The sequence below is a fragment of the Prunus mume genome, linkage group LG8 (assembly GCF_029339155.1).
Source record: "Prunus mume cultivar Tortuosa linkage group LG8, ASM2933915v1, whole genome shotgun sequence".
Classification (NCBI taxonomy): Eukaryota; Viridiplantae; Streptophyta; class Magnoliopsida; order Rosales; family Rosaceae; genus Prunus; species Prunus mume.
The window spans coordinates 20,467,688-20,487,985 of NC_142705.1; the positions used below are offsets into that span (position 1 = coordinate 20,467,688).

Genomic DNA, 20,298 nt, shown 5'->3' on the forward strand with positions numbered 1-20,298 from the left:
AGGCAAAATTGAACAATAAAGTTCTCCAAACCAAACCAGCATCCAGAACATCTTGTTGAGACCATATGTCACTTGCGGGGGCCACTCCTTGGTGCGGAAGAACTAAGAAAATGATATTGTGCATAGGAAAACTTCTCAACTTCTCCAACAAAAACATCAACCAAAATAACCTTTCCTCTTGCATGATTTCAACTCTTGGCAATTGCAACCCCAACAAAAAGGCATATGTGAGCTGTTTGGTATCCTTGTGCACAAAGGCCTTATGGCTTGGCTTTCAAGCCGTGAATCCTACTCCCTGAAGTTAGCCTAGGTGTATGGACACCCACAAAAACTAGTTTGCAGCCTTGGGAGCATTGGATCAAAATCTGGGCATTGAAACCTGGAAAATACTTATAACTACAGGTTGTGGAGTCTCGAACTGCAACTTGTTGCCTTCCCTTGCTTTGCGGTCCAAATGAGGAGTGCCAACACATTGAAAAAGACTCCTTAAACATGCTGGGATGTGTTCGACTTGTTCCTACACACAAACAAAATAATCAAATTGCTAAGGAAACCAAAAAGACAGCAAAAGAAGCAAAAACAACAAATTAACAAGGAAAAGTTAGAAAACTTGGGTTGCCTCCCAAGAAGCGCTTGTTTTAAGTCATTAGCTGGACTTAAGAATGGTGCTCAGGAACATGGTGATGGAATGGTGTCAAAGAATGACACCACCTCTTGAGGATCAAAGTGAGATTCTAGATAATGCTTGAGGCGATGACCATTCACTTTGAATTGGGTCCCAGTTGACATATTCTGAATCTCTACAGCACCATGAGGAGAAACTTGAGTGACGAGGAAGGGGCCTGTCCATCTTGAACGCAATTTGCCTGGAAAGAGTCGAAGTTTGGAGTTATAAAGTAACACTTTCTCTCCCGTCACGAATGTCTTCCTGGAAATAGCTTGATCATGCAACTTTTTGGTCTTTTCTTTATATATCCTTGCATTCTCATAAGCCTCATGTCTTAGCTCCTCGAGTTCATTAAGTTGTAGCTTCCGTTTCACACCAGCAGCCTGTATGTCAAAATTGAGCTTCTTGATAGCCCAATATGCTTTATGTTCCAACTCCATAGGCAAGTGGCATGCTTTCCCATACACCAATCGAAATGGTGACATGCCTATAGGTGTTTTGTAAGCTGTCCGATAAGCCCACAATGCATCGTTTAGCTGCAGAGACCAATCCTTCCTTGAAGCACTGACTGTTTTCTCTAAGATTCTCTTGATTTCTCTATTAGAAACCTCAACTTGGCCACTGGTCTGAGGATGATAAGGTGTAGAGACTCTATGATGGATATGATATTTAGCCATAAGCTTGTCAAATGCTCTGTTGATGAAGTGCTTCCCTCCATCACTGATGATCACTCTTGGAATGCCAAACCGTGAGAAGATGAATCCTTTTAGAAAACGCATAACAACAGCAGCATCAGCAGTGGGACACGCCATAGCTTCAACCCATTTTGACACATAATCTACAGCCACTAATATATATTTGTTGCTACAGGATGACTGAAAAGGGCCCATAAAGTCAATACCCCAGACATCAAAGAGTTCAACCACAAGAATACTTTGAAGTGGCATCTCATTCTTTTTGGAAATATTACCAACTCTTTGACATCGATCACAAGCTGCACAATACTTGTAGGCATCCTTAAACAAAGTTGGCCAAAAGAAACCACTTTGCAAAATTTTATCAGCTGTCCGTTTGGGACCAAAATGTCCACCACATGCATAACTATGAGAAAAATTCAGAATGCTCTGTTGCTCATTCTCCGGTAAACATCTTCGGATAATTTGATCAGGGCAATGCTTATACAAGTATGGTTCATCCCAAAAATAAAATTTGACCATGGACAGGAACTTCTTCTTTTGCTGAGAGTTAGAATCAGCTGGAATAATTCCACTAACCAAATAATTCACAATGTCTGCATACCAGGGGACTCCATGCTGTACAGAAAATAGTTGTTCATCCGGAAATGACTCATTCAGGGGCAACACTTCCTCTTTGTGGCTCGGTGTGAGCCTTGACAAGTGATCTGCTACCACATTTTCGGAGCCTTTCTTGTCTCGAATCTCTAAGTCAAACTCTTGTAGCAACAAAATCCATCGAATGAGTCTGGGTTTGGCATCCTTCTTTGTCATTAGGTACTTCAGAGCAGCATGGTCAGAATACACTATGACTTTAGATCCAACAAGATAAGATCTAAACTTCTCCAAAGCAAAGATTATGGCAAGCAATTCCTTCTCAGTGGTTGAGTAATTGAGTTGTGCATCATTCAATGTTCTACTTGCATAATGAATCACGTGTAAAAGCTTTTCCTTTCGTTGACCAAGAACAGCACCTATTGCATAGTCAGAAGCATCACACATCAGTTCAAAAGGGAAACTCCAATCTGGAGCTGTGATAATAGGAGCAGAAGTAAGAAGCTTTTTTAAATTGTTAAAAGCAAGTAAACATGAATCATCAAACTCAAAAATGGCGTCTTTGGCGAGCAGGTTGCACAAGGGACGACTGATTTTGGAGAAGTCCTTGATGAAACGCCTGTAGAACCCGGCATGGCCAAGAAAAGATCTCACACCCTTCACTGAGGTTGGTGGCGGCAATTTAGCAATGATGTCTATCTTTGCTTTATCAACAGAAATGCCTTTACTAGAGACTGAATGGCCTAGCACAATACCCTGTTGTACCATAAAATGACATTTCTCCCAATTTAAAACAAGGTTAGTGTCCGTGCACCTTTCCAACACAAGTTTGAGGTTAAACAGACAAGTATCAAATGAATCTCCAAAAACAGAAAAATCATCCATAAAAACCTCAATTATTCTCTCAACCATATCAGAGAATATACTCATCATGCATCGTTGAAAGGTCGCAGGTGCGTTGCACAAGCCAAAAGGCATCCTCCTATAAGCAAACGTCCCAAAGGGGCAGGTAAATGTCGTCTTCTCTTGATCCTCAGGGGCAATGGGAATCTGATTATAACCTGAATAGCCATCAAGAAAACAGTAATGTGAGTGACCAGCTAATCTTTCTAACATTTGATCAATAAAAGGCAAGGGAAAATGATCTTTTCTAGTAGATGAATTCAACTTCCTGTAGTCTATACAGACTCTCCATCCTGTGGTCATTCTTGTAGGCACGAGTTCATTGTTTTCATTCTGAACCACTGTGATTCCAGACTTCTTGGGGACGACTTGAACTGGACTAACCCACTTGCTGTCAGAGATGGGATAGATCACACCTACATCAAGAAGTTTTAAAACTTCACCTCGGACTACCTCCTTCATGTTAGGATTCAATCTTCTTTGCGCATCAATGGTAGCCTTAGAACCATCCTCTAGTAAAATTCGATGCATGCACATGGATGGACTAATGCCTTTAATGTCAGCTATGGTCCATCCTAAAGCTGTTTTGTACTCTCTCAAAACCCGCAAAAGCTTTTCTTCCTCGGTAACAGTCAAATCAGAAGCAATGATCACAGGAAGTGTATCGATTCTCCCAGAAAGGCATATTTCAAGTGTTCAGGCAATGGCTTGAGCTCTAGCTTTGGAGGTATCTCAACGGAAGGCAATATAGGAGCGCTAGGTGTCCCTAGTGGCTCATATGTGTGACGCCACCTTGGGAACTGAATAGGTGTCGAATCCAAAGCTGCTATAAGGTGTTGGGCCTCATTAGAATCTGATCTTAGCTCCGGGTTAGCTAGGCATGTGAGAAGTTCATCCTCGTTTACATTAGCTAGGAAAGTGGTGTGGGCAATAGTATCAACGACATCTACACAAAAACACTCATCCATCTCCACAGGTTTCTTAATGGCTTCAAACACCTTGAACTCAACAGTTTGGCCTTGCACAGTCATAGACAATAAACCTTTCTTCACATCAATAATGGTGCCAGCAGTAGCCATAAAAGGACGTCCCATAATGATGGGAACTTCTCTGTCTTCCTCCATGTCAAGGATGATAAAATCTGCTGGAAGAACAAATTGATCCACTTTGATTAGTATATCTTCAACGATTCCAAGTGGATATTTGATAGACCTATCAGCCAGTTGCAAGCTCACAGAAGTTGGTTTGATCTCTCCAATGCCTAGCTGCTGAAATACAGAATAAGGCATTAAGTTAATACTTGCACCCAAATCAATTAAAGCCTTTTCAATATGTAAATTTCCAATAATGCAAGAAATTGTAAAACTCCCTGGATCCTTAAGTTTTGGTGGCAATTTCTTAAGGAGAACTGCACTGCATTCCTCGGACAACATCACTTTCTCATGTGTAGCAAACTTTCGCTTGTTTGTGCAAACATCCTTGAGGAACTTAGCATAAGCTGGGATTTGCTTCACTGCATCCAACAATGGAATATTTATTTGAACCTTTCTAAACAATTCCAGAATATCCATTGTTTGTTGATCTCTCTTGTGCTTCTGTAGTCTTTGCGGAAAAGGAACTTGAGGCACATATATTCGCTCCTTGGAAGGGGTAGCTGCTGTAGGTTCTTTGGTAGGCTCAATAGCTGCTGTTGGGGCCTCTGTAACATCCGTTGTGGCAGGGACAGGGTGTGGCTGAAGTGTATTCATGTCTTCCACGTCTAACTCCATTTCAGCAGCTTGTTTTCCCTCTGTTTCAGCCTTAGAAACATCTTCAGGTCTAGCCTCATAAGTTCGCCCACTCCTTAATGTTTTTATCGCCTTAATGTGCTCCTGGCCTCTTGGATTGATTTCAGGTTGGCTAGGTAACTTGCCTTTCTCCCTCTCATTGACTATGTTTGCAATCTGGCTCACTTGGACTTCCAATTTCTGAATTGCAGCATGACAATTTTGATAACCAGCTTGAAGGTTATTGTTTGTTTGTTGTTGAGTCTGAATAAATTGAGTCATAATCTCCTTCAAAGTTGGTTCTCTTGGTTCATTCGGATTGACAGGTTTTTGCTGAGGATAAATGCGCTGCTCAGACGGATTGTTGTTGCTCCATGAGAAATTGGGGTGGTTCTTCCATCCCGGGTTATACGTGTTGGAGTAGGGATCATGTCGTGGCTTTTGAAATGAATTTATTTGATTAGCCTGCTCCTGCGTAAGATCACTCAAAGGGCAATTATTAGTTGGATGAGAATTATCAGAGCAAATAGCACACACAGAGGAAGGAGAAACAAATTTGGTCATTGACTGCATGAAATTTTCAAGCTTCTTTTCCAAGTTGGATACTTGAGATGCTGAAGCGAATCCAGGATTTGTATCGACACTATGCACAGTAATCTTCCTTGTGAATCTGTCATCGCCCCATTGCATAGAATTGGCAGCAACTCTCTCAAAAGTTTTGAAGCACTCCTTAGGATCTTTCTCACTCAGAGCTCCTCCACACGCCGCATCAACATTGTTTCTACTGGCTGAGGTTAGTCCTTGGTAAAAGATCTGCATTTGCATCCAAGTTTCCACTCCATGATGAGGACATTGTTGTAGTAGATCACAAAATCGCTCCCAGCACTCATGAAAAGATTCTTGAGGCTTTTGTTCAAAGTTCGTGATTTCCTTCCGAAGTAGCAATGTTTTTGTGGCAGGGAAAAATTTCAGCATGAATTTTTGAGCAAGTTCTTCCCATGACGTGATGGATCCAGCAGGAAGAGAGGTGAACCATGACTTGGCCTTGTCTTTGAGAGTGAAGGGGAACAATCTCAGACGCACTATTTCTTGTGAAACTCCCTTGATATGAACCGTACCACAAGCTATGTAAAAATCCTTAATATGAATGTTGGGATCTTCATTTGATTTACCATAGAACGAAGGAAGAAGACCAATGGTACCGGATTTCAGCTCAAACGAAACATCATCAATTTCAGGAAATGTGATACATGAAGGCTCTTCTAAAATTGTGGGCTGTGAATACTCCTTCAAGGGCTTAGTGTTGGCTGCCATTGACTCTGTGTCAGACTCTAAATCAGTATCAAATGCTTGTTGGTTGATGTGACAGAGCTCTCGGAACGTTTTTTCTATCTCAGGATCAAAGGGTACTAATTCTTGACCTTGGAATCTTGTGCTGACCATCAACTAACACACACACAACATGCAAATATTTGAGAGCAACCTACAGACAACAAAACAAAAGAGATAGTGAATAACAGGTGGTGCTGGAAAACAAAGAAACAAATAATAAAAGAGAATAAATCAAAGAAATACAATAAAGTAAAACAATAAAACAAATATTAAAAAGGGACGATATGCAACCGAAATAAAGACTAAAGTAAAGCTAAAATCACACAACACAAAGAATTAAACTTAGTCCCCGGCAGCGGCGCCAAAAACTTGATGTATAATTTTACTACCTGAAAATTAGATAGTTAAATTCAAGAAATAAACTTGCAAGCGCACAAGGTTAATGCAATATAGCCAAGGCAAGTACAAGGTCGTTCCCACAGAGACTGAATAAATTCTCAAGTTGTTGTGAATTATAAACTAATTTAAATCCTAAATTACTCTAGACACCCTAATTAATAAACTTAAAACTAATGACTCAACTAAAACTTAATAGAGGATTTTTGAAAGTTGGTTTTGAAAGATTTTCTTTGAAAGAACATTGAAAACAAGAAAATTAAAAGACAAGATAACGAAGAAAAACGTGAACTAAATAAGTTTGTGAAAGATTTTAAAGAAGCTTACCAAGACAACAATTTCACCACAATTCCTCTTATCCAAACCTTAGCATGCATACTATCAAAATTCCCAAGTTATGTTGATGATTAGTTCTCCAAAATTATGACTAATTCTTTTCACAGCAATTAACCACTTCTTCTTACATGCAATTTATCCTTGGCGTGAGGCATAAATATAAACATATAAAAAGACCTTAGGTTCAATGAGAACTTCACACAATCACACAAACCCCTAAGAGTATAGTGTTTACCTTAGGCGCATTCATGAATTTAATCATAAAAGCAAAACTCATATTAGGCATGGCGTATACCCTAACATGCATCAAATTACTTAACCAAAAACCTAGATGGTAGCTAAGCATCAAGATCATTAGTTAGGAAAATAAGCACAGTGATTAAATTTCAACAACATGGAAATTCTAATAGCATGACATAACTAAGCTTTGAATAATTAGAAAAGGGTTACATTGTGTCTTAGTAAAAGAAAATTAGTTACTCATAATCATGGTAACAAAGCAAAAATAAAACATGGAGAAAGAGATAAGGAAAACCCTTAGAGTTTAGAGGCACGGTGGCTCTTCCTTGCTCCACGGTTGAAGTCTGAAATTTCTTGTCCCTTTAGCCTCTACGACCTCCCCTCTTAAAAGAACCTAAAACCTAGTTAGAATGGGCCTAAACAAGTGGCCTTACACGAAGACTTGATTTCCAAGTCAGTTCCTAACTAGAAAAGCTAATTAAAACTAAGTTTCCTAAAACCTCCAGGAAACTGCACGTGATCCTCATTACGAATGCGATTTGGACACGTTTCTGACCTCCAAAAATTACGTATGACCACTCTTTGGAAAGCTCTGGATGTCTTCTTTTCAGCCATATATCATGTGCCTCAATCCGATGTTGTATGAGTGAGTTGTAGCCAAAATACCCCTGCTGACTCAGTATTCTCCGGGAATTGATTTATGCTGAATTGTCTAATTAAAAATGGGCACCTTAGCAGCCTTCAAAAATTATGAAAATATTCATGGATAAACTTCAAGATGCTGTCTCCCATTTCCAATTGGAATCATGTCGAACTCTATTATGATGAATACTTGACGAATTTATTCATTCCGTGGCTCATAAGCTGAAAAACAGGAAATAACTCAACTCAGCATCTTTAGTCCAAATTAATTCACAAAACTAAGTAAAAAGGATATAAAATCATGTGAATTTATGAACACATCAAGTTTCTTCTCACGAGGGGAGTATGATGCAGTGCATTAAGGGAGATGTTTAATGACTGATCCATTATTGGGTAATTGGAAAGTCGAGAAGTCTTGGGTGGTGCAAGAAATTCAGTTCCATGTGGTTTCTAGTATGATACATGTATCGTAGTTAATAGTTGAGTCCTTTCATTAGCTTTTGTTTTAGCTTAAATAAGGGTCTGTAGGCTTCTGTGGGGATAATCAATTATTAAGATTTTCAATTGTAATGTCAAACAGAGCTATACACTTTCTATTATCAAAGACTTATTCTCTTTGAGCGTCTCATGTAATTTCTAGCTATTTCGCATTAGCACTTTGTGTTTCATCACATTTCAATGTTAGCGTCCTCAAGGTCTTGACAGAACACTTTATAAGCTTCTAAATCACGAAGCTTTTCAACAAGTAACTCATAACTTCAAACGAAAGATACATATCACTGAAATCTCTGATTAATTAATTGAGGAATGAACATTATACAAAGACCAAAATCCAAATGTGTCAAAATATTGCTAGTTTTGTGTTCAAACAATTAGTACCCATTATACTGTATTTAGAGGTTGTTTTTGAGTTTTTTTTAATAATTTTTTTTTTGGGTTTTTATGGAATTGGCTGGTTCCAATTTTGAATTGCATGCATTTTGGGTTCTTAAGACATCGACCACCTGAGATGGGTTGAACTTTGGAGGCATGGCTTCTTTGGTGGTGCTCTGGGTTTCTAGGGGTTAGGGTTTTAGAGGGAGGATGCTGGGTGTCGCCGGAAAATTCACATTGGAGGCTGAGTTTTGAGGGTGTTTGTTGCTTGGGACCCAACCCAAATAACGAGGAGAGAGAGTATCACTTTTTTTTCCCTAACTATTTTAGTTTTTAATAATAATAATAATAATAAAAGTAAATCACTTGATTTTTTGAATGAAAAAGTGGATGAAATTTGAAAAAATTTATAGCAAGGGCTAAATTAGTTGTTTTAATAAATTCAAGTGCAAAATTAGCTGATTTTTTAGTTCGGAGGGTTAAATCCAAGGGAGGAGGTAAAACAGTTGAAAATCATACATGTGTGTATGGCTCGTCAATGGGCCGGGCTTTAAAAGGAGAGAAAATACAGGCCAAAGGGCTGAATTTTTTAGAAAATTCAAAGCCAAGCCCGACCCATGGCCCGAGCTTAAGAAAGCCCATCGGCAGGGCCTCAACGGCCTCAGCGGGCCGACCCATGACTCGGGCCTCAACGGCGGGACCGAGCTTTCTTGAGCTTAATTGGGGGTGGACTTGACACTCAAGCCCAAACCTAGCCTAGCCCAGGCATCTCAAAGCATAACGGGCGGACAGGCCCTATCACCCCATGAGCCCATAGGTCAAATGATGAGGCCCACATGTGTGTGAGTTTTCCCCTCACCTTGTTAACTTTAGCCCAAAAAAAAAAAAAAAAAAAAAAACCTATTAAAAAAAATCTCAAAAACATAAAATTTCACAGCCTGCACAGATTGAGCGGGAGGGCAGATGTCGATAGAGGGATTAAAAATTAAAATCTAAAAACCGCTAGAAAGCTACGCACAGAGGATTTATTTGAAAATAAAAATAAAAAATCTTCGGAGGGCAGAAAAGAGTCGCCCGTTACAATATAATTTGGTAAATTCGATTGAGGAACTGACCTGAGTTGAGCTTGAGCATTTTCACAAGTGGGAAGAAGTGTGAGCACAGAAGAGGCACGACGAAACCCTAGTCGTCGACAAACTCCAACACAAGGAAGAAATGCCTTCCTTTCCTCATCCTGGTTCTGTCTCCATATGCGAAATCAATCGCGACCTCAGTATGAACAAACCTCTCTCTCTCTCTCTCTCTCTCTCTCTCTCTCTCTCTACGTGTTTTATATGTAAATTGATATTCATATTATATATGCATATAATTTGCAGTCACTGCTGAGAGCCTCTCCGATGATGTAGCCAAGGACACTTATGGAAAGATTCTTGTGAGTAGTGAATCTTTTTTCAAATTCAGTTCTTAAATACATTGTACATTATTGATCGTGTTCATGTGGCATTGGAATTTGGGGGTGTATGTGAAATTTTTGTGTAGGGAATGGTATTCAGTCCGGTTCCGTTTCAGTCTGATCAGCTGGCGCGGCCACCGAGCCCCGAGCAGGACGACCAACAAGTTGCAACAACAGCTCCAACAAAGGGATTTCTACAAACTTTGCAGGGGATCCTCAACCGCTCTCTCACACCTCTCTTCCATCCTAATCATGTGTGTTGCATTTTCTTTTCTGTATTTACTAATCACCCAGTTGAACTTTTTTCCATTTGTGTGTGTATTTTTGCATGTGGCCCTTTTGGAAGAGTCATTACCTTACAATGGGAGTTGAGTTAGGCATTATCTAATTAAGCATTCAAATACCATGTTGAGTATGAGATTTATTGGGCAAGACAAACCAATAATCTGAGCGGAGTAGCAGTAATGCTAACCCAATATTTGGTTCGACTTCTGTTTCATGGCATCCAATATTTGTTGAAGAACCATCTCTGTTTGTGCCACGTTTCAGCCGCCCATTATTGTCAAGACATGTGCCCCTCAAAAGTCGTTGAATGTAGATATGACACATAAATTACAAATTCACCCTAATTATTCAGAAAGATAATAAAGTTTTAAATGCCATGTCCTGCATGTATCATGAAACTGTAGAGTTATGGCCTTGAGTCCATGTTGCCATAAGTAGTTTACATTATCTTATCAGTGTATTGGCAACCCTTGTTTAGCTCTGATTTCTTAGCTTGTTGTTAGTAGTTAAGCAGCAACAAGGTTGATATGAGAGACAACAGTTATGAAGAAAGTGCATAAAGACTTCTAGATGAGAAAGTGGTAAAAGGATTCTTAAATCTAGGTCCTTACTAACTGAACTTGTAGGTAAACTTGTTACCAGAAGTTGATCTTCAAGGAGTCAGCTGGCACCAACATAAACATATTATAGCATTTATATCTGGCCCAAATCAAGTTATAGTTCGTGATTTTGAGGATTCAGGTTAGATGCTTTACTAGTTAGTGGTTTCAACTGTATAAGTTGTTTCTCTGCTATCTTTGTTGGCTTGCCAATACAATTTATACTTCAACAGAGGGGAAGGAGCCGTGCATTTTGGCTAATGAGTCCCAGAGAGAGGTCAAGGTACTTGAGTGGAGGCCAAATGGTGGAAGACAACTTTCAGTAGCATGCAAGCAAGTATCATAGTTTCTGCATATCTACATTTTATGTATTTAGATGGGCTATATGATTGTAAGTCTGATTTTCTCTCATTGCATGGGATTTAATTTCAGTGGTGGAATTTGCATTTGGGCTGCTTCTTTCCCCGGAAGTGCAGCCTCTGTCAGATCTGGTGCTTCTTCGTTCTTGGGAACTCTCTCTAGAGGTTCTGGAGTCCGATATACTTTGGTGGATTTTCTTCGAAGTCATAATGGGGAACAGATTAGTGCACTGTCATGGAGTCCCGATGGAAGATATCCAAACAATCTCTGTTCTGGTTTTCAATTATGTTAAATTGATGAGACTCTGCATGAAAATATAGGCTTTCTTGCAATTTATCACTGTCATCTACATATGATTATTAAAAAATTTGAGAAAACTTTTTCGCTTTTGTTTACCTTTTGCATTTTGTTGCAGTAGTCCACATAAATTTACGTGCTCTATAGTATTATCGAATGACATCAATTTTCTTTCTATATACTAGGAAGGATAATATAGGATTTTGTCTCAAGTAGTAACAAAGGCCCTGTTTTCTTTGTATTGAAAAAGAGCCTTTGTTTTCACCTTCAGTTTTGTTCAGTAGTGCTATATGTGATTTCCTTGACGTGTATTTACATATTTGGCATCTGGCTCTTATGAGAGCTCGTCATTTACCATATGGGATGTTGCTCAAGGTATTGAACATATATTACCTGCTACTTCCACTCGTAATGTGTTCTCTAGTTTTCTGGTGACTTTGTTGGCTATTGCTTGACATTGTGTTATGTTTTCTGCATGTTAAAGCTTGTATGTTTGCTTATCATCGTTAGCATGTTAATTACTACATTACCACCAGACATTGTTTCTTGTTTTTTTGCATGTTAAAATTGATGTTTGCTTATCATCATTAGCATGTTAATTACTAAATTACCACAACCATTCTAGTTTTGTTTGTCCAAATAACTTGATCTTACTTACACTTTACTTAACAGCAACCTCAAAGTATTTGTCACTTGAGTTGCATATACCGTTGTAGAACTGATGTTGGTTTCTGAGAACTATTAATTAATCCTTTTTTTATGAATGATTTGGTATGTACTGTGAAGATTGGGAAAAAAACAATGAGAAGATAAGGGCTCCATTCATGATTGCTTTGTAACAACTTGCATGTGATTTTCTTTTCAATAATGAATTTTGAATTGGTATATTTTACCAAGGTGCTTTTGCTTGTATTTTAGATGCTTTTGAAAAAAAAATAAAAATTTAGGAAGTGCTTTCTATAAGCTACTTGTGCTTGAGCAGGCAATGAAATATTATACAAATATTGATAGTGTTTCTTTGCTTTCCTTTTAAGAAGCAATGAATTGTGGTTTGGTATATTTTACTGAGGTGCTTTTTCATGTGCTTTTTGCTGTGTTTTAAGTGCTTTCAAAATTATTTTAGAAAGCTCTTTCTAAAAGCTGCTTTTGCTTGAGCAGACTCCAGCATTATTGAGTTAATATTTGTGTTTCTTTCTCTACTGCACCCCTCTATCCAAAATCTATTAATTTTTATTTTTTTGATGAGTGATGAGATTGTCTAACTTTTTTGAAGCAGAAAAAGTAAACTCTACTTTTGGAATGTATGATTTCATTTTTTGTATTTGCTTTATCAGGGCTTGGGACACCCATTAGACGAGGACTAGGTGGCATATCAATGCTGAAGTGGTCGCCAACTGGAGATTACTTTTTCTCAGCAAAATTGTACTTTCTTCTTCGAGTAATTGCACTTTGATTTGGTTTGTCCCACTCTTAGTTGAAGCTGGTTCATAAGATGATCATTCTGTTCTTTTACAGTGATGGAACATTTTATCTCTGGGAGACAAACACATGGACATCTGAACCATGGTCTTCAACTAGTGGCTTCGTCAAGGTAAAGAAAAATGAATGTTCATAATTTGTTGATGCATAGAATTTTTATTTAAAGTGATGACCCATGTAGCTAAAAAAAAAACATTTTGATGATTCAGCTGTCAGCCTATGGAATTTTTCCCGTCATTATGTGTTGCATAGAAATATTAAAATGCTCACTTCAAGAATCCCTCCAAGTTTCTCAAAGTTTAGACTACCCGGCCTTTTACACCTCTCAAAACTCTGTACCCCCTCTCTCTCTCGCTCTCTCTCTTTTCTCACTCTCTCTCTCTCGGATCCGTCTCCACCATATGTTAATCCCTCACTCATCAAGCTCATTTAAAAGCACATTCGGATTTAATTGAACAGAAAGTTCTATATTGATTGGAAATTTCACTTATTTTAATATATTTTTTATACTCGTTGTGTCCTCTTATAGGGAGCATCATGGGATCCTGATGGGCATATGATACTTCTTGCTTTCTCTAAATCTTCAACATTGGGTTCCATTCACTTCGCTTCGAAGCCTCCATCACTTGGTAAGCGAGCTTACTTACAAGTTTTATGTTTGAGTCCGTTGACATATAGTGCCTTTTGGATTCCTCCTAAAACCAAAATCCCAACTGTAAGGGAACAAATCTGGATTTGTACAATTTGCAATAGACATTCCATGATAACTTGATAACCTATATAATCTTGGAAAAGTATCTGCCAAAGAACTCTCCCCATGACCAAATATCCTCCCAGAATCTCACATTAACCGCTCTCCCAACTACCAATTTACAGCAGCTCTGAAAAGAGTCGTATCCTCTAGAAATGCCCTTCCAAGTATTCCTGCAACTTCCCTTATAATAGACAATTAGAGTCGGCCCTTAACTAAGCAAACAGGCTGTAAATTGCATACATTGACTAAAGTATCTAATGCAATAGCACTATCTCATTTGGTTTTCTGTTGAAACGTGAAATTTTATGGCATTATTCAATGACTTTAGTAGAAAACAATAAGTAGTCTGATTTCTTGCCTATAAATTTTCTCGTTGATTTCAACCTGATTATTGAATTTGCACCTATGATGTGAAACACACAAGATTCTCAAGGGATTACCTATTTTAGCTTTCTTTCAAAAGAGCGAAAATTGTCTGAATACATTTCCTTAGTGTTTGCAGTGCGCACTTTGGACGTTTCATATGTACTGATATTTTTTCTAAGGAAGTATTTCCGTGTACACACTGATCCTTTTTACAGATCAGTGATGCAATGGTTAAAAGAACTTGCAAAATTTGATTTTCAAATGAATGTCAATAGTGTCATGATGGATAACAGTTTTTGAGAAGCAATTGAAAAATGTATTTCGATTCTTACTGGTAAAGTCATGATTGTAACTTTCAGATGCGCACTTATTACCTGTTGAGCTACCAGAGATTATGTCCTTAACAAACAGGTAAACAGTAATCTTTTGTTGCTGTTTTAATATTCTCTATATTTTGATTGCCCTATGAGTGTTTGATCAACCATTTGTCATTTAATGGGGTTTCTTTATCAGAACTGTATTATATTGTTGCTTTAACAGAGTTAAGAGTTAATTGCAAAAGACATTTTTATTTGGCATGATTTCTTGATAAGTTGGTTTCTGGAAGTGAGCTAATTGGATTTCTTAATTTTTTTTTTTTAATAGTATCCATGGTAATTTGCCGTAATTTCTAGACTGTCTAGTAGCACGACCATCGGCCTTTATTTGGTGGTCTCTGGTGAAGTTAGTTTCTCAACATTTCTTTTCTGGAGTGCTTATAATGCATGCAACAATTTTTTTTGAGAAGAAACGAAATTTATTAAGCAAAAGAACACGGAGGTGGATAAGGCAACCACAACCGAAGAACAACAACAACACAAAAAGAAACAAACAACACCAACCCCTCCCAAACTAACCGGGAGGAACAAGCCAATAAACCACTGAAACAACACACCCCCCAACCCTCAAATAACCACTGCTGCCATCTTTAGTGATCATCCATTCATCATCTTTACCATCCCTTGCAATACCATTACAGTGCTCTGTGCTGCCATGTAGGAGTACCCAAAGCCAATCCATTTGCTACTCTTGCCTTCTGAAAACAGAAGAAAAACTGAAAAGGAAAGAAGAAGAAAAAGTTACTAAAGCCGACATGATGAAGCCATCCATATTGCCTGATTTTATCCATAAGTAAATAAGTAGATATATAAAATTCCAATTTACATTCTTTTTCTGTTCCTCTCTTGTTCATAATTATGTTCCTGCCTTGTGCTTTCTGCTTCACATGGGACGGGGACGCTACTAAAATTCTCCATGAGGATTGATCAGACTAAACAATCCTCAAACTAAGAATTGCAGAAAAGCTTTATAGTTTGTTATTTTAAATTACAGTTGCAAGTTAAAAACCTCAGTGTGTATATTTTGCAATACATACCACTTGTACGTGAAGAAAGTTCTGATAAGTCGTTATTTCCTCCAGTCAGACCATTGAGAAGATAGCTTGGGATGCTTCAGGAGAGCGTTTGGCTGTATCTTTTAAAGATGGTGATGAGTTATACAGAGGTCTTATTGCCATTTATGATGTTAGAAGGACTCCTCTAATATCTGCATCTTTGATGTGAGTTGATTATACTCTTCTTCTTTTTTTTCTTGTTCTCATTTTTGGCCAAATGCTGAGTATTGTTATCTAATCATTGATTCAATATTGTTGTTTGCTGACAAATATAACTTGATATCAATTTATCTGGTACTTATGATTTATACCATATATGAATTCAGTGGGTTTATTAGAGGACCTGGGGACAATCCAAAGCCGTTGGCATTTTCATTTTATGACAAGTTTAAACAGGGACCCTTGCTTTTTGTGGTAAGTCCTACTTAAATGTTCTGTTTATCTCCCCATGTACTTGGAATTTTTCTGTTAATTTTATTTCCATATCTGTACATGCTTTGTTTTTAGTTATATTTATTTTTAATTGTAATGATCAGTAACAATCATTTCTGGAAAACAAATTATGCAATTCTGGACTAACTCATGCTCGCTTTTGCAGTGCTGGAGTAGTGGATTTTGCTGTACCTACCCTCTCATATTTCGTTCCCATGTTCTTCCCTAGTTTGTTCCTGATTTGCTCTATACGGTACCAGCACTGGATTTTCCAGACCTGACAGATTTTGTAAAGTCAAAACATTGTTGAACTAGCATTCTAAAAATATTTTCAATCTGGACCACATGGATTTATATCATAAGAATTTATAAGATTTGAAAGGGCCTGGTGCATGGATGCACCCACTGTTATAGACCATTGGATGAATAGTTGGTGGTGTGGAGTTATCCACACCGTTGAGTTATGGTAAATGATTTGTAAGAACTTGAAACAATTGTTTGCCATATATGTTATTTTCTGTAGAGTATTTTAAATCATATCATTTACTACTGAAAGCAAATTAATTCTCTTTTATTTTCACCCATCCCATAGTTTTGTTGTCAAACTTTAACTTTTTTAATTTTATTTTTAATCATAGTAATGATTTGTTACTTTGTCTTGCACAAATATCTACAGAAGATTATGAGTTAATTTGGAGTGCTTAGTAGGAATAAATATGATTTTGTATTATTTTTAAGGGAGCTTCACTAATATACCCAAAATAGAAGCTGAAATTATAAAAAAACCCCACATGGAATGCACTTTTAGAAACACACCCAAAATTCATTTACCATATAAGAAATTGGTGTTGAAGTTCCTATAAATTACAGGACTGCCATTGATGGCCACCAGAAAAAAAAAACAAAAAAAAACTCAAAAAACACCCAAAACAAGCCCAGCCCAATTTTATAAAAAAGCCCAAACATTTTTTTAATTTTCATGGAGGTATCAGGAATGACTTAAAAGTGGCGTAATTTGGTGAACATAACAATTTGACAAGAATTTTAGCCTAACTAGAGAATAGGGATATATACCTCTTAAGTAAATGGACTTAGCATTCATATAGGAGTTCGAACTTGAATTTGAATAAAATGATCAGAAATAACAAGTAAATTCCCCTAGTATGTCATCTCAACCCCTACGATAGACCAAAAATCTAACACAAGGGGAAAAATGTGAATTTCTGTATTCTTAATCCTACATAGGATCTTGCAAACCCTTGAATACAATGTGGTAATTATCATGTCTGCTGAGCCCCATCAAGCAGTTATCACTTCATCACGACTACTTGAAACTCTATATCATAAATCAATCTTCACAATGAAACTATATATTAAGTCATGGTCTCGACAGCTTTCTTGGCAAATGTTTCAACAACCAGCAAAGGGAAAGCAATTGTTGCATTGCAATGTACCTGGTTCAACCAATCAAAAGGAGGGAAATTAAACAGATGGATAAAACGCTGGAAGGGTTAGCATTTGGTGGATAGAAGTATATATTATAATGCAAACAAAAATGAGAGCTAAAAGGGAATGAGCATAGTGAAGATATGACGTAGGTTAGGTAATACCTCAGTTTTAGCAGAACCCCGTATTTTCCCCATGATACAGCCTCATCCGGATGAGCTCCAGAATCACTCCCATCAAACTTTGGTGCAGTATTGATGAAGACAGCATAATCCGCACCATTACGCATCATGTTGGCATTGCAAATGTGGTGTTTGGGCAGGCCCCTTCCGAGAATGATCATTCCAGTCTTCCTTGGATTTGCATGGACAGCTTCGTCGTTCATGGCCCTAATATCTATTCCAAGGCATGCTATCTTGTGATTACACTTTCTCAAGTTAATTATCAGCTGCAATGAAAAAGTAACGAGCAGCATACCTTGCACTACATCAACGATCAGACCTAGACTGCGGAAAGAATGAAAGTAAAACATGTCTCCCAGTGAGCCATCTGTTAAGCCTGGACAGAAAACTGCGATATTGTTCTGGAAAACAACCACAAAAATACATTAAATGTTACTGCAAAGATCACTGCCATTATTTTCATATATACAAGTAGAAGATAATAAACATTCCAATAGTACTCTTGCATAATTTTGATACACAACCCCATTACTAACTAACAGTAACATTTATCCAACCAAATTTAGACTTTAAAATAAACAATACCAACATGATGTACAAGCTTAAGAGCTAAACATAAATGCTCGATTCTTCTGAAATCCTATTTCTAATGCATGTCTACTATTGTAAAGTTCCAGTATAGGGTAATAACACTACTAAATTCTTTTGAAATCCAATTTCTAATGCATGTCTACCCCTTGTAAAGTTCCAGTATAGGGTAATAATACTGCTAGATTCCTCTGAAATACTATTTCTAATACATGTTTACCCCTTGTAAAGTTCCAGTATAGGGTAATAACACTGCTAGATTCCTCTAAAATTTTATTTCTAATGCATGTCTATCCCTTGTAAAGTTTCAGTATAGGGTAATAACATTGCTAGATTCCTCTGAAATTCTATTTCTAATGCATGTTTACCTATTGTAAAGTTCCAGTATAGGGTAATAACACTGCTAAATTCCTCTGAAATCCTATTTCTAATGCATGTCTACCCATTGTAAAGTTCAAGTATAGGGTAATAACACTGCTAGATTCTTCTGAAATCCTATTTATGATGCATGTCTTCCCCTTGTAAAGTTCCAGTAAGATAGGTAATAACACTGCTAGATTCCTCTGAAATACTATTTCTAATGCATGTTTACCCCCTTGTAAAGTTCCAGTATAGGGTAATAACACTGCTAGATTCCTCTGAAATTCTATTTCTAATGCATGTCTACCCCTTGTAAAGTTTCAGTATATGGTAATAACATTGCTAGATTCCTTTGAAATCCTATTTCTAATGCATGTTTACCCATTGTAAAGTTCCAATATAGGGTAATAACACTGCTAGTTTCATATAAAATCCTATTTCTAATGCATGCCCACCATTGTAAAGTTCTAGTATAAGGTAATAACACTTTCTAAAACATGTATGTAAAGTTCCAATATAAGGTAATAACACTGCTACCTAACAGCAAATTATAGTCGACTCAAAAACCAATAGTGCATAAACAGAAAAAACACGAATATACTCAGATTCAATTGAAAAAACATACCTCAATTAATATGATAACCGAATCAAATATCACAGATTTGTAACCACAGCTCAAACCAAAACACAACCAAACCGAATCTGAAATCAATCCAAATTATAAACAAAAAGAAATTAAAATCACAATTTAAAACTCAAACGAATATCTAAATACAAATAGAATGAAATCAGAAAATCCAATAGCTTATCTCCAAATTGACAACAACAAAAGTAAACATATAAAATCAAGAAGAATTGGATCTACATTTCAAATTTAAACTCCAAAACTGCAAAAATTATGAAAACTTAACCAGCAACTTAATTAATCGAATATGAAATCACCCAAATTAGACTACAATAAAATCGAATATGAATTCAAATTAAAAAAAAAATCAAATACCTCAAAATCGAAGATCACAGATCGAATAGGATTTTATATTGAGCCAAGTCACCAATGCACCATGAGCCATTTCATCCTCTAAATCCGCCAAGTCATTGTCCATTTGCTCATGTTGCAAATCCTCCAAATTTTTCACAGATCCCAACATATAAAAGACGAATTAATTAGAATTAGAAGAAATAGTTACCTTACACAATCAGAATCCTTGACTTCATCATTCTTATTCTTTTAGAGAGAGAGAGAGAGAGAGAGAGAGTTACTTGATAACAGAGCTTAGGATTTCATCGTCAAAACTGAGGTGGAAGAACAAAAACTGAAAATTGGGGTTGAAGATGAAGATGAGAGATTGCAGGTCGTGAGTCTGATCTGGTGTTTATTAGGAAATCCAATTTCATGTTAAAAGGGTAATAAAGGTATTTCATCTTAATAATTAAATTAAAAAATATACAGCTGTTGATTTTTGGGTTTATTTTGGGTGTGTTTATATACATTAAATAGTATAGGGTTTTTTTATAGTTTTATGTTTAGAAATGGGTATGTAACTAATTTTCTATATTTTTAATTACGTGTAAGAACAATTGATTCGGACTTCTCCCATTGAGATATTAATTCCAGTTATAGTGTTATTTTAATCAACCAAGCAACAGCCATAAATATATACATCGATCTCGTTCATGCAGTGTGAATGAAATTCAATTCAAAGTACACTTACCAGACTAACAATGTGAATGCATTAACGTAGGGCCCGCCTGGCCATTAAAGTTCTATTCACAAAAATTATGTCAGAGACCCTAAGCTTGGCCCATAAGCCCGAAATTTTC

At 37.1% G+C, this 20,298-nt stretch overlaps 3 protein-coding genes and 1 non-coding gene across 6 annotated transcripts; 2 read left to right on the plus strand and 2 right to left on the minus strand.

The window, feature by feature from the left end:
* Positions 1-669: 669 nt before the first annotated feature.
* Positions 670-6,068, minus strand: LOC103341623 (uncharacterized). The gene is made up of 3 exons (XM_089043373.1): positions 4,274-6,068; positions 1,800-3,371; positions 670-1,295 (listed from the first exon to the last, which is right to left on the minus strand). Exons 1-3 carry the CDS (start codon positions 6,066-6,068, stop codon positions 670-672), a joined length of 3,993 nt encoding a protein of 1,330 aa, XP_088899499.1.
* Positions 5,461-5,567, plus strand: LOC148915000 (small nucleolar RNA R71). Its single transcript, XR_016123046.1, has one exon. It is a non-coding gene; the product is annotated as a small nucleolar RNA R71 (small nucleolar RNA).
* A 3,441-nt stretch (positions 6,069-9,509) lies between the features above and the next one.
* On the plus strand, positions 9,510-16,438 carry LOC148915001 (aladin-like). The gene is made up of 14 exons (XM_089043254.1): positions 9,510-9,717; positions 9,821-9,876; positions 9,984-10,151; positions 10,809-10,923; positions 11,015-11,114; positions 11,214-11,393; positions 11,755-11,813; positions 12,773-12,860; positions 12,954-13,029; positions 13,447-13,546; positions 14,397-14,448; positions 15,497-15,634; positions 15,796-15,883; positions 16,068-16,438. Exons 1-14 carry the CDS (start codon positions 9,660-9,662, stop codon positions 16,128-16,130), a joined length of 1,341 nt encoding a protein of 446 aa, XP_088899380.1. The 5' UTR covers positions 9,510-9,659; the 3' UTR covers positions 16,131-16,438.
* Positions 16,439-17,007: 569 nt separating this feature from the next.
* LOC103334747 (deoxyhypusine synthase-like) lies at positions 17,008-19,929 on the minus strand. Of its 3 annotated transcripts, XM_089043255.1 has the most exons (6): positions 19,738-19,929; positions 19,478-19,598; positions 19,103-19,179; positions 17,825-17,930; positions 17,512-17,743; positions 17,008-17,355 (listed from the first exon to the last, which is right to left on the minus strand). In XM_089043255.1, the coding sequence occupies exons 4-6, from the start codon at positions 17,877-17,879 to the stop codon at positions 17,280-17,282; spliced, it is 363 nt and encodes a 120-aa protein (XP_088899381.1). In that variant the 5' UTR covers positions 17,880-17,930; positions 19,103-19,179; positions 19,478-19,598; positions 19,738-19,929; the 3' UTR covers positions 17,008-17,279. The 3 variants fall into 3 exon arrangements, with proteins under 3 accessions (XP_088899381.1, XP_088899383.1, XP_088899382.1); XM_089043257.1 differs by lacking the exon at positions 19,103-19,179; XM_089043256.1 differs by lacking the exon at positions 19,738-19,929 and having other exon boundaries at positions 19,478-19,708.
* Positions 19,930-20,298: the final 369 nt, after the last annotated feature.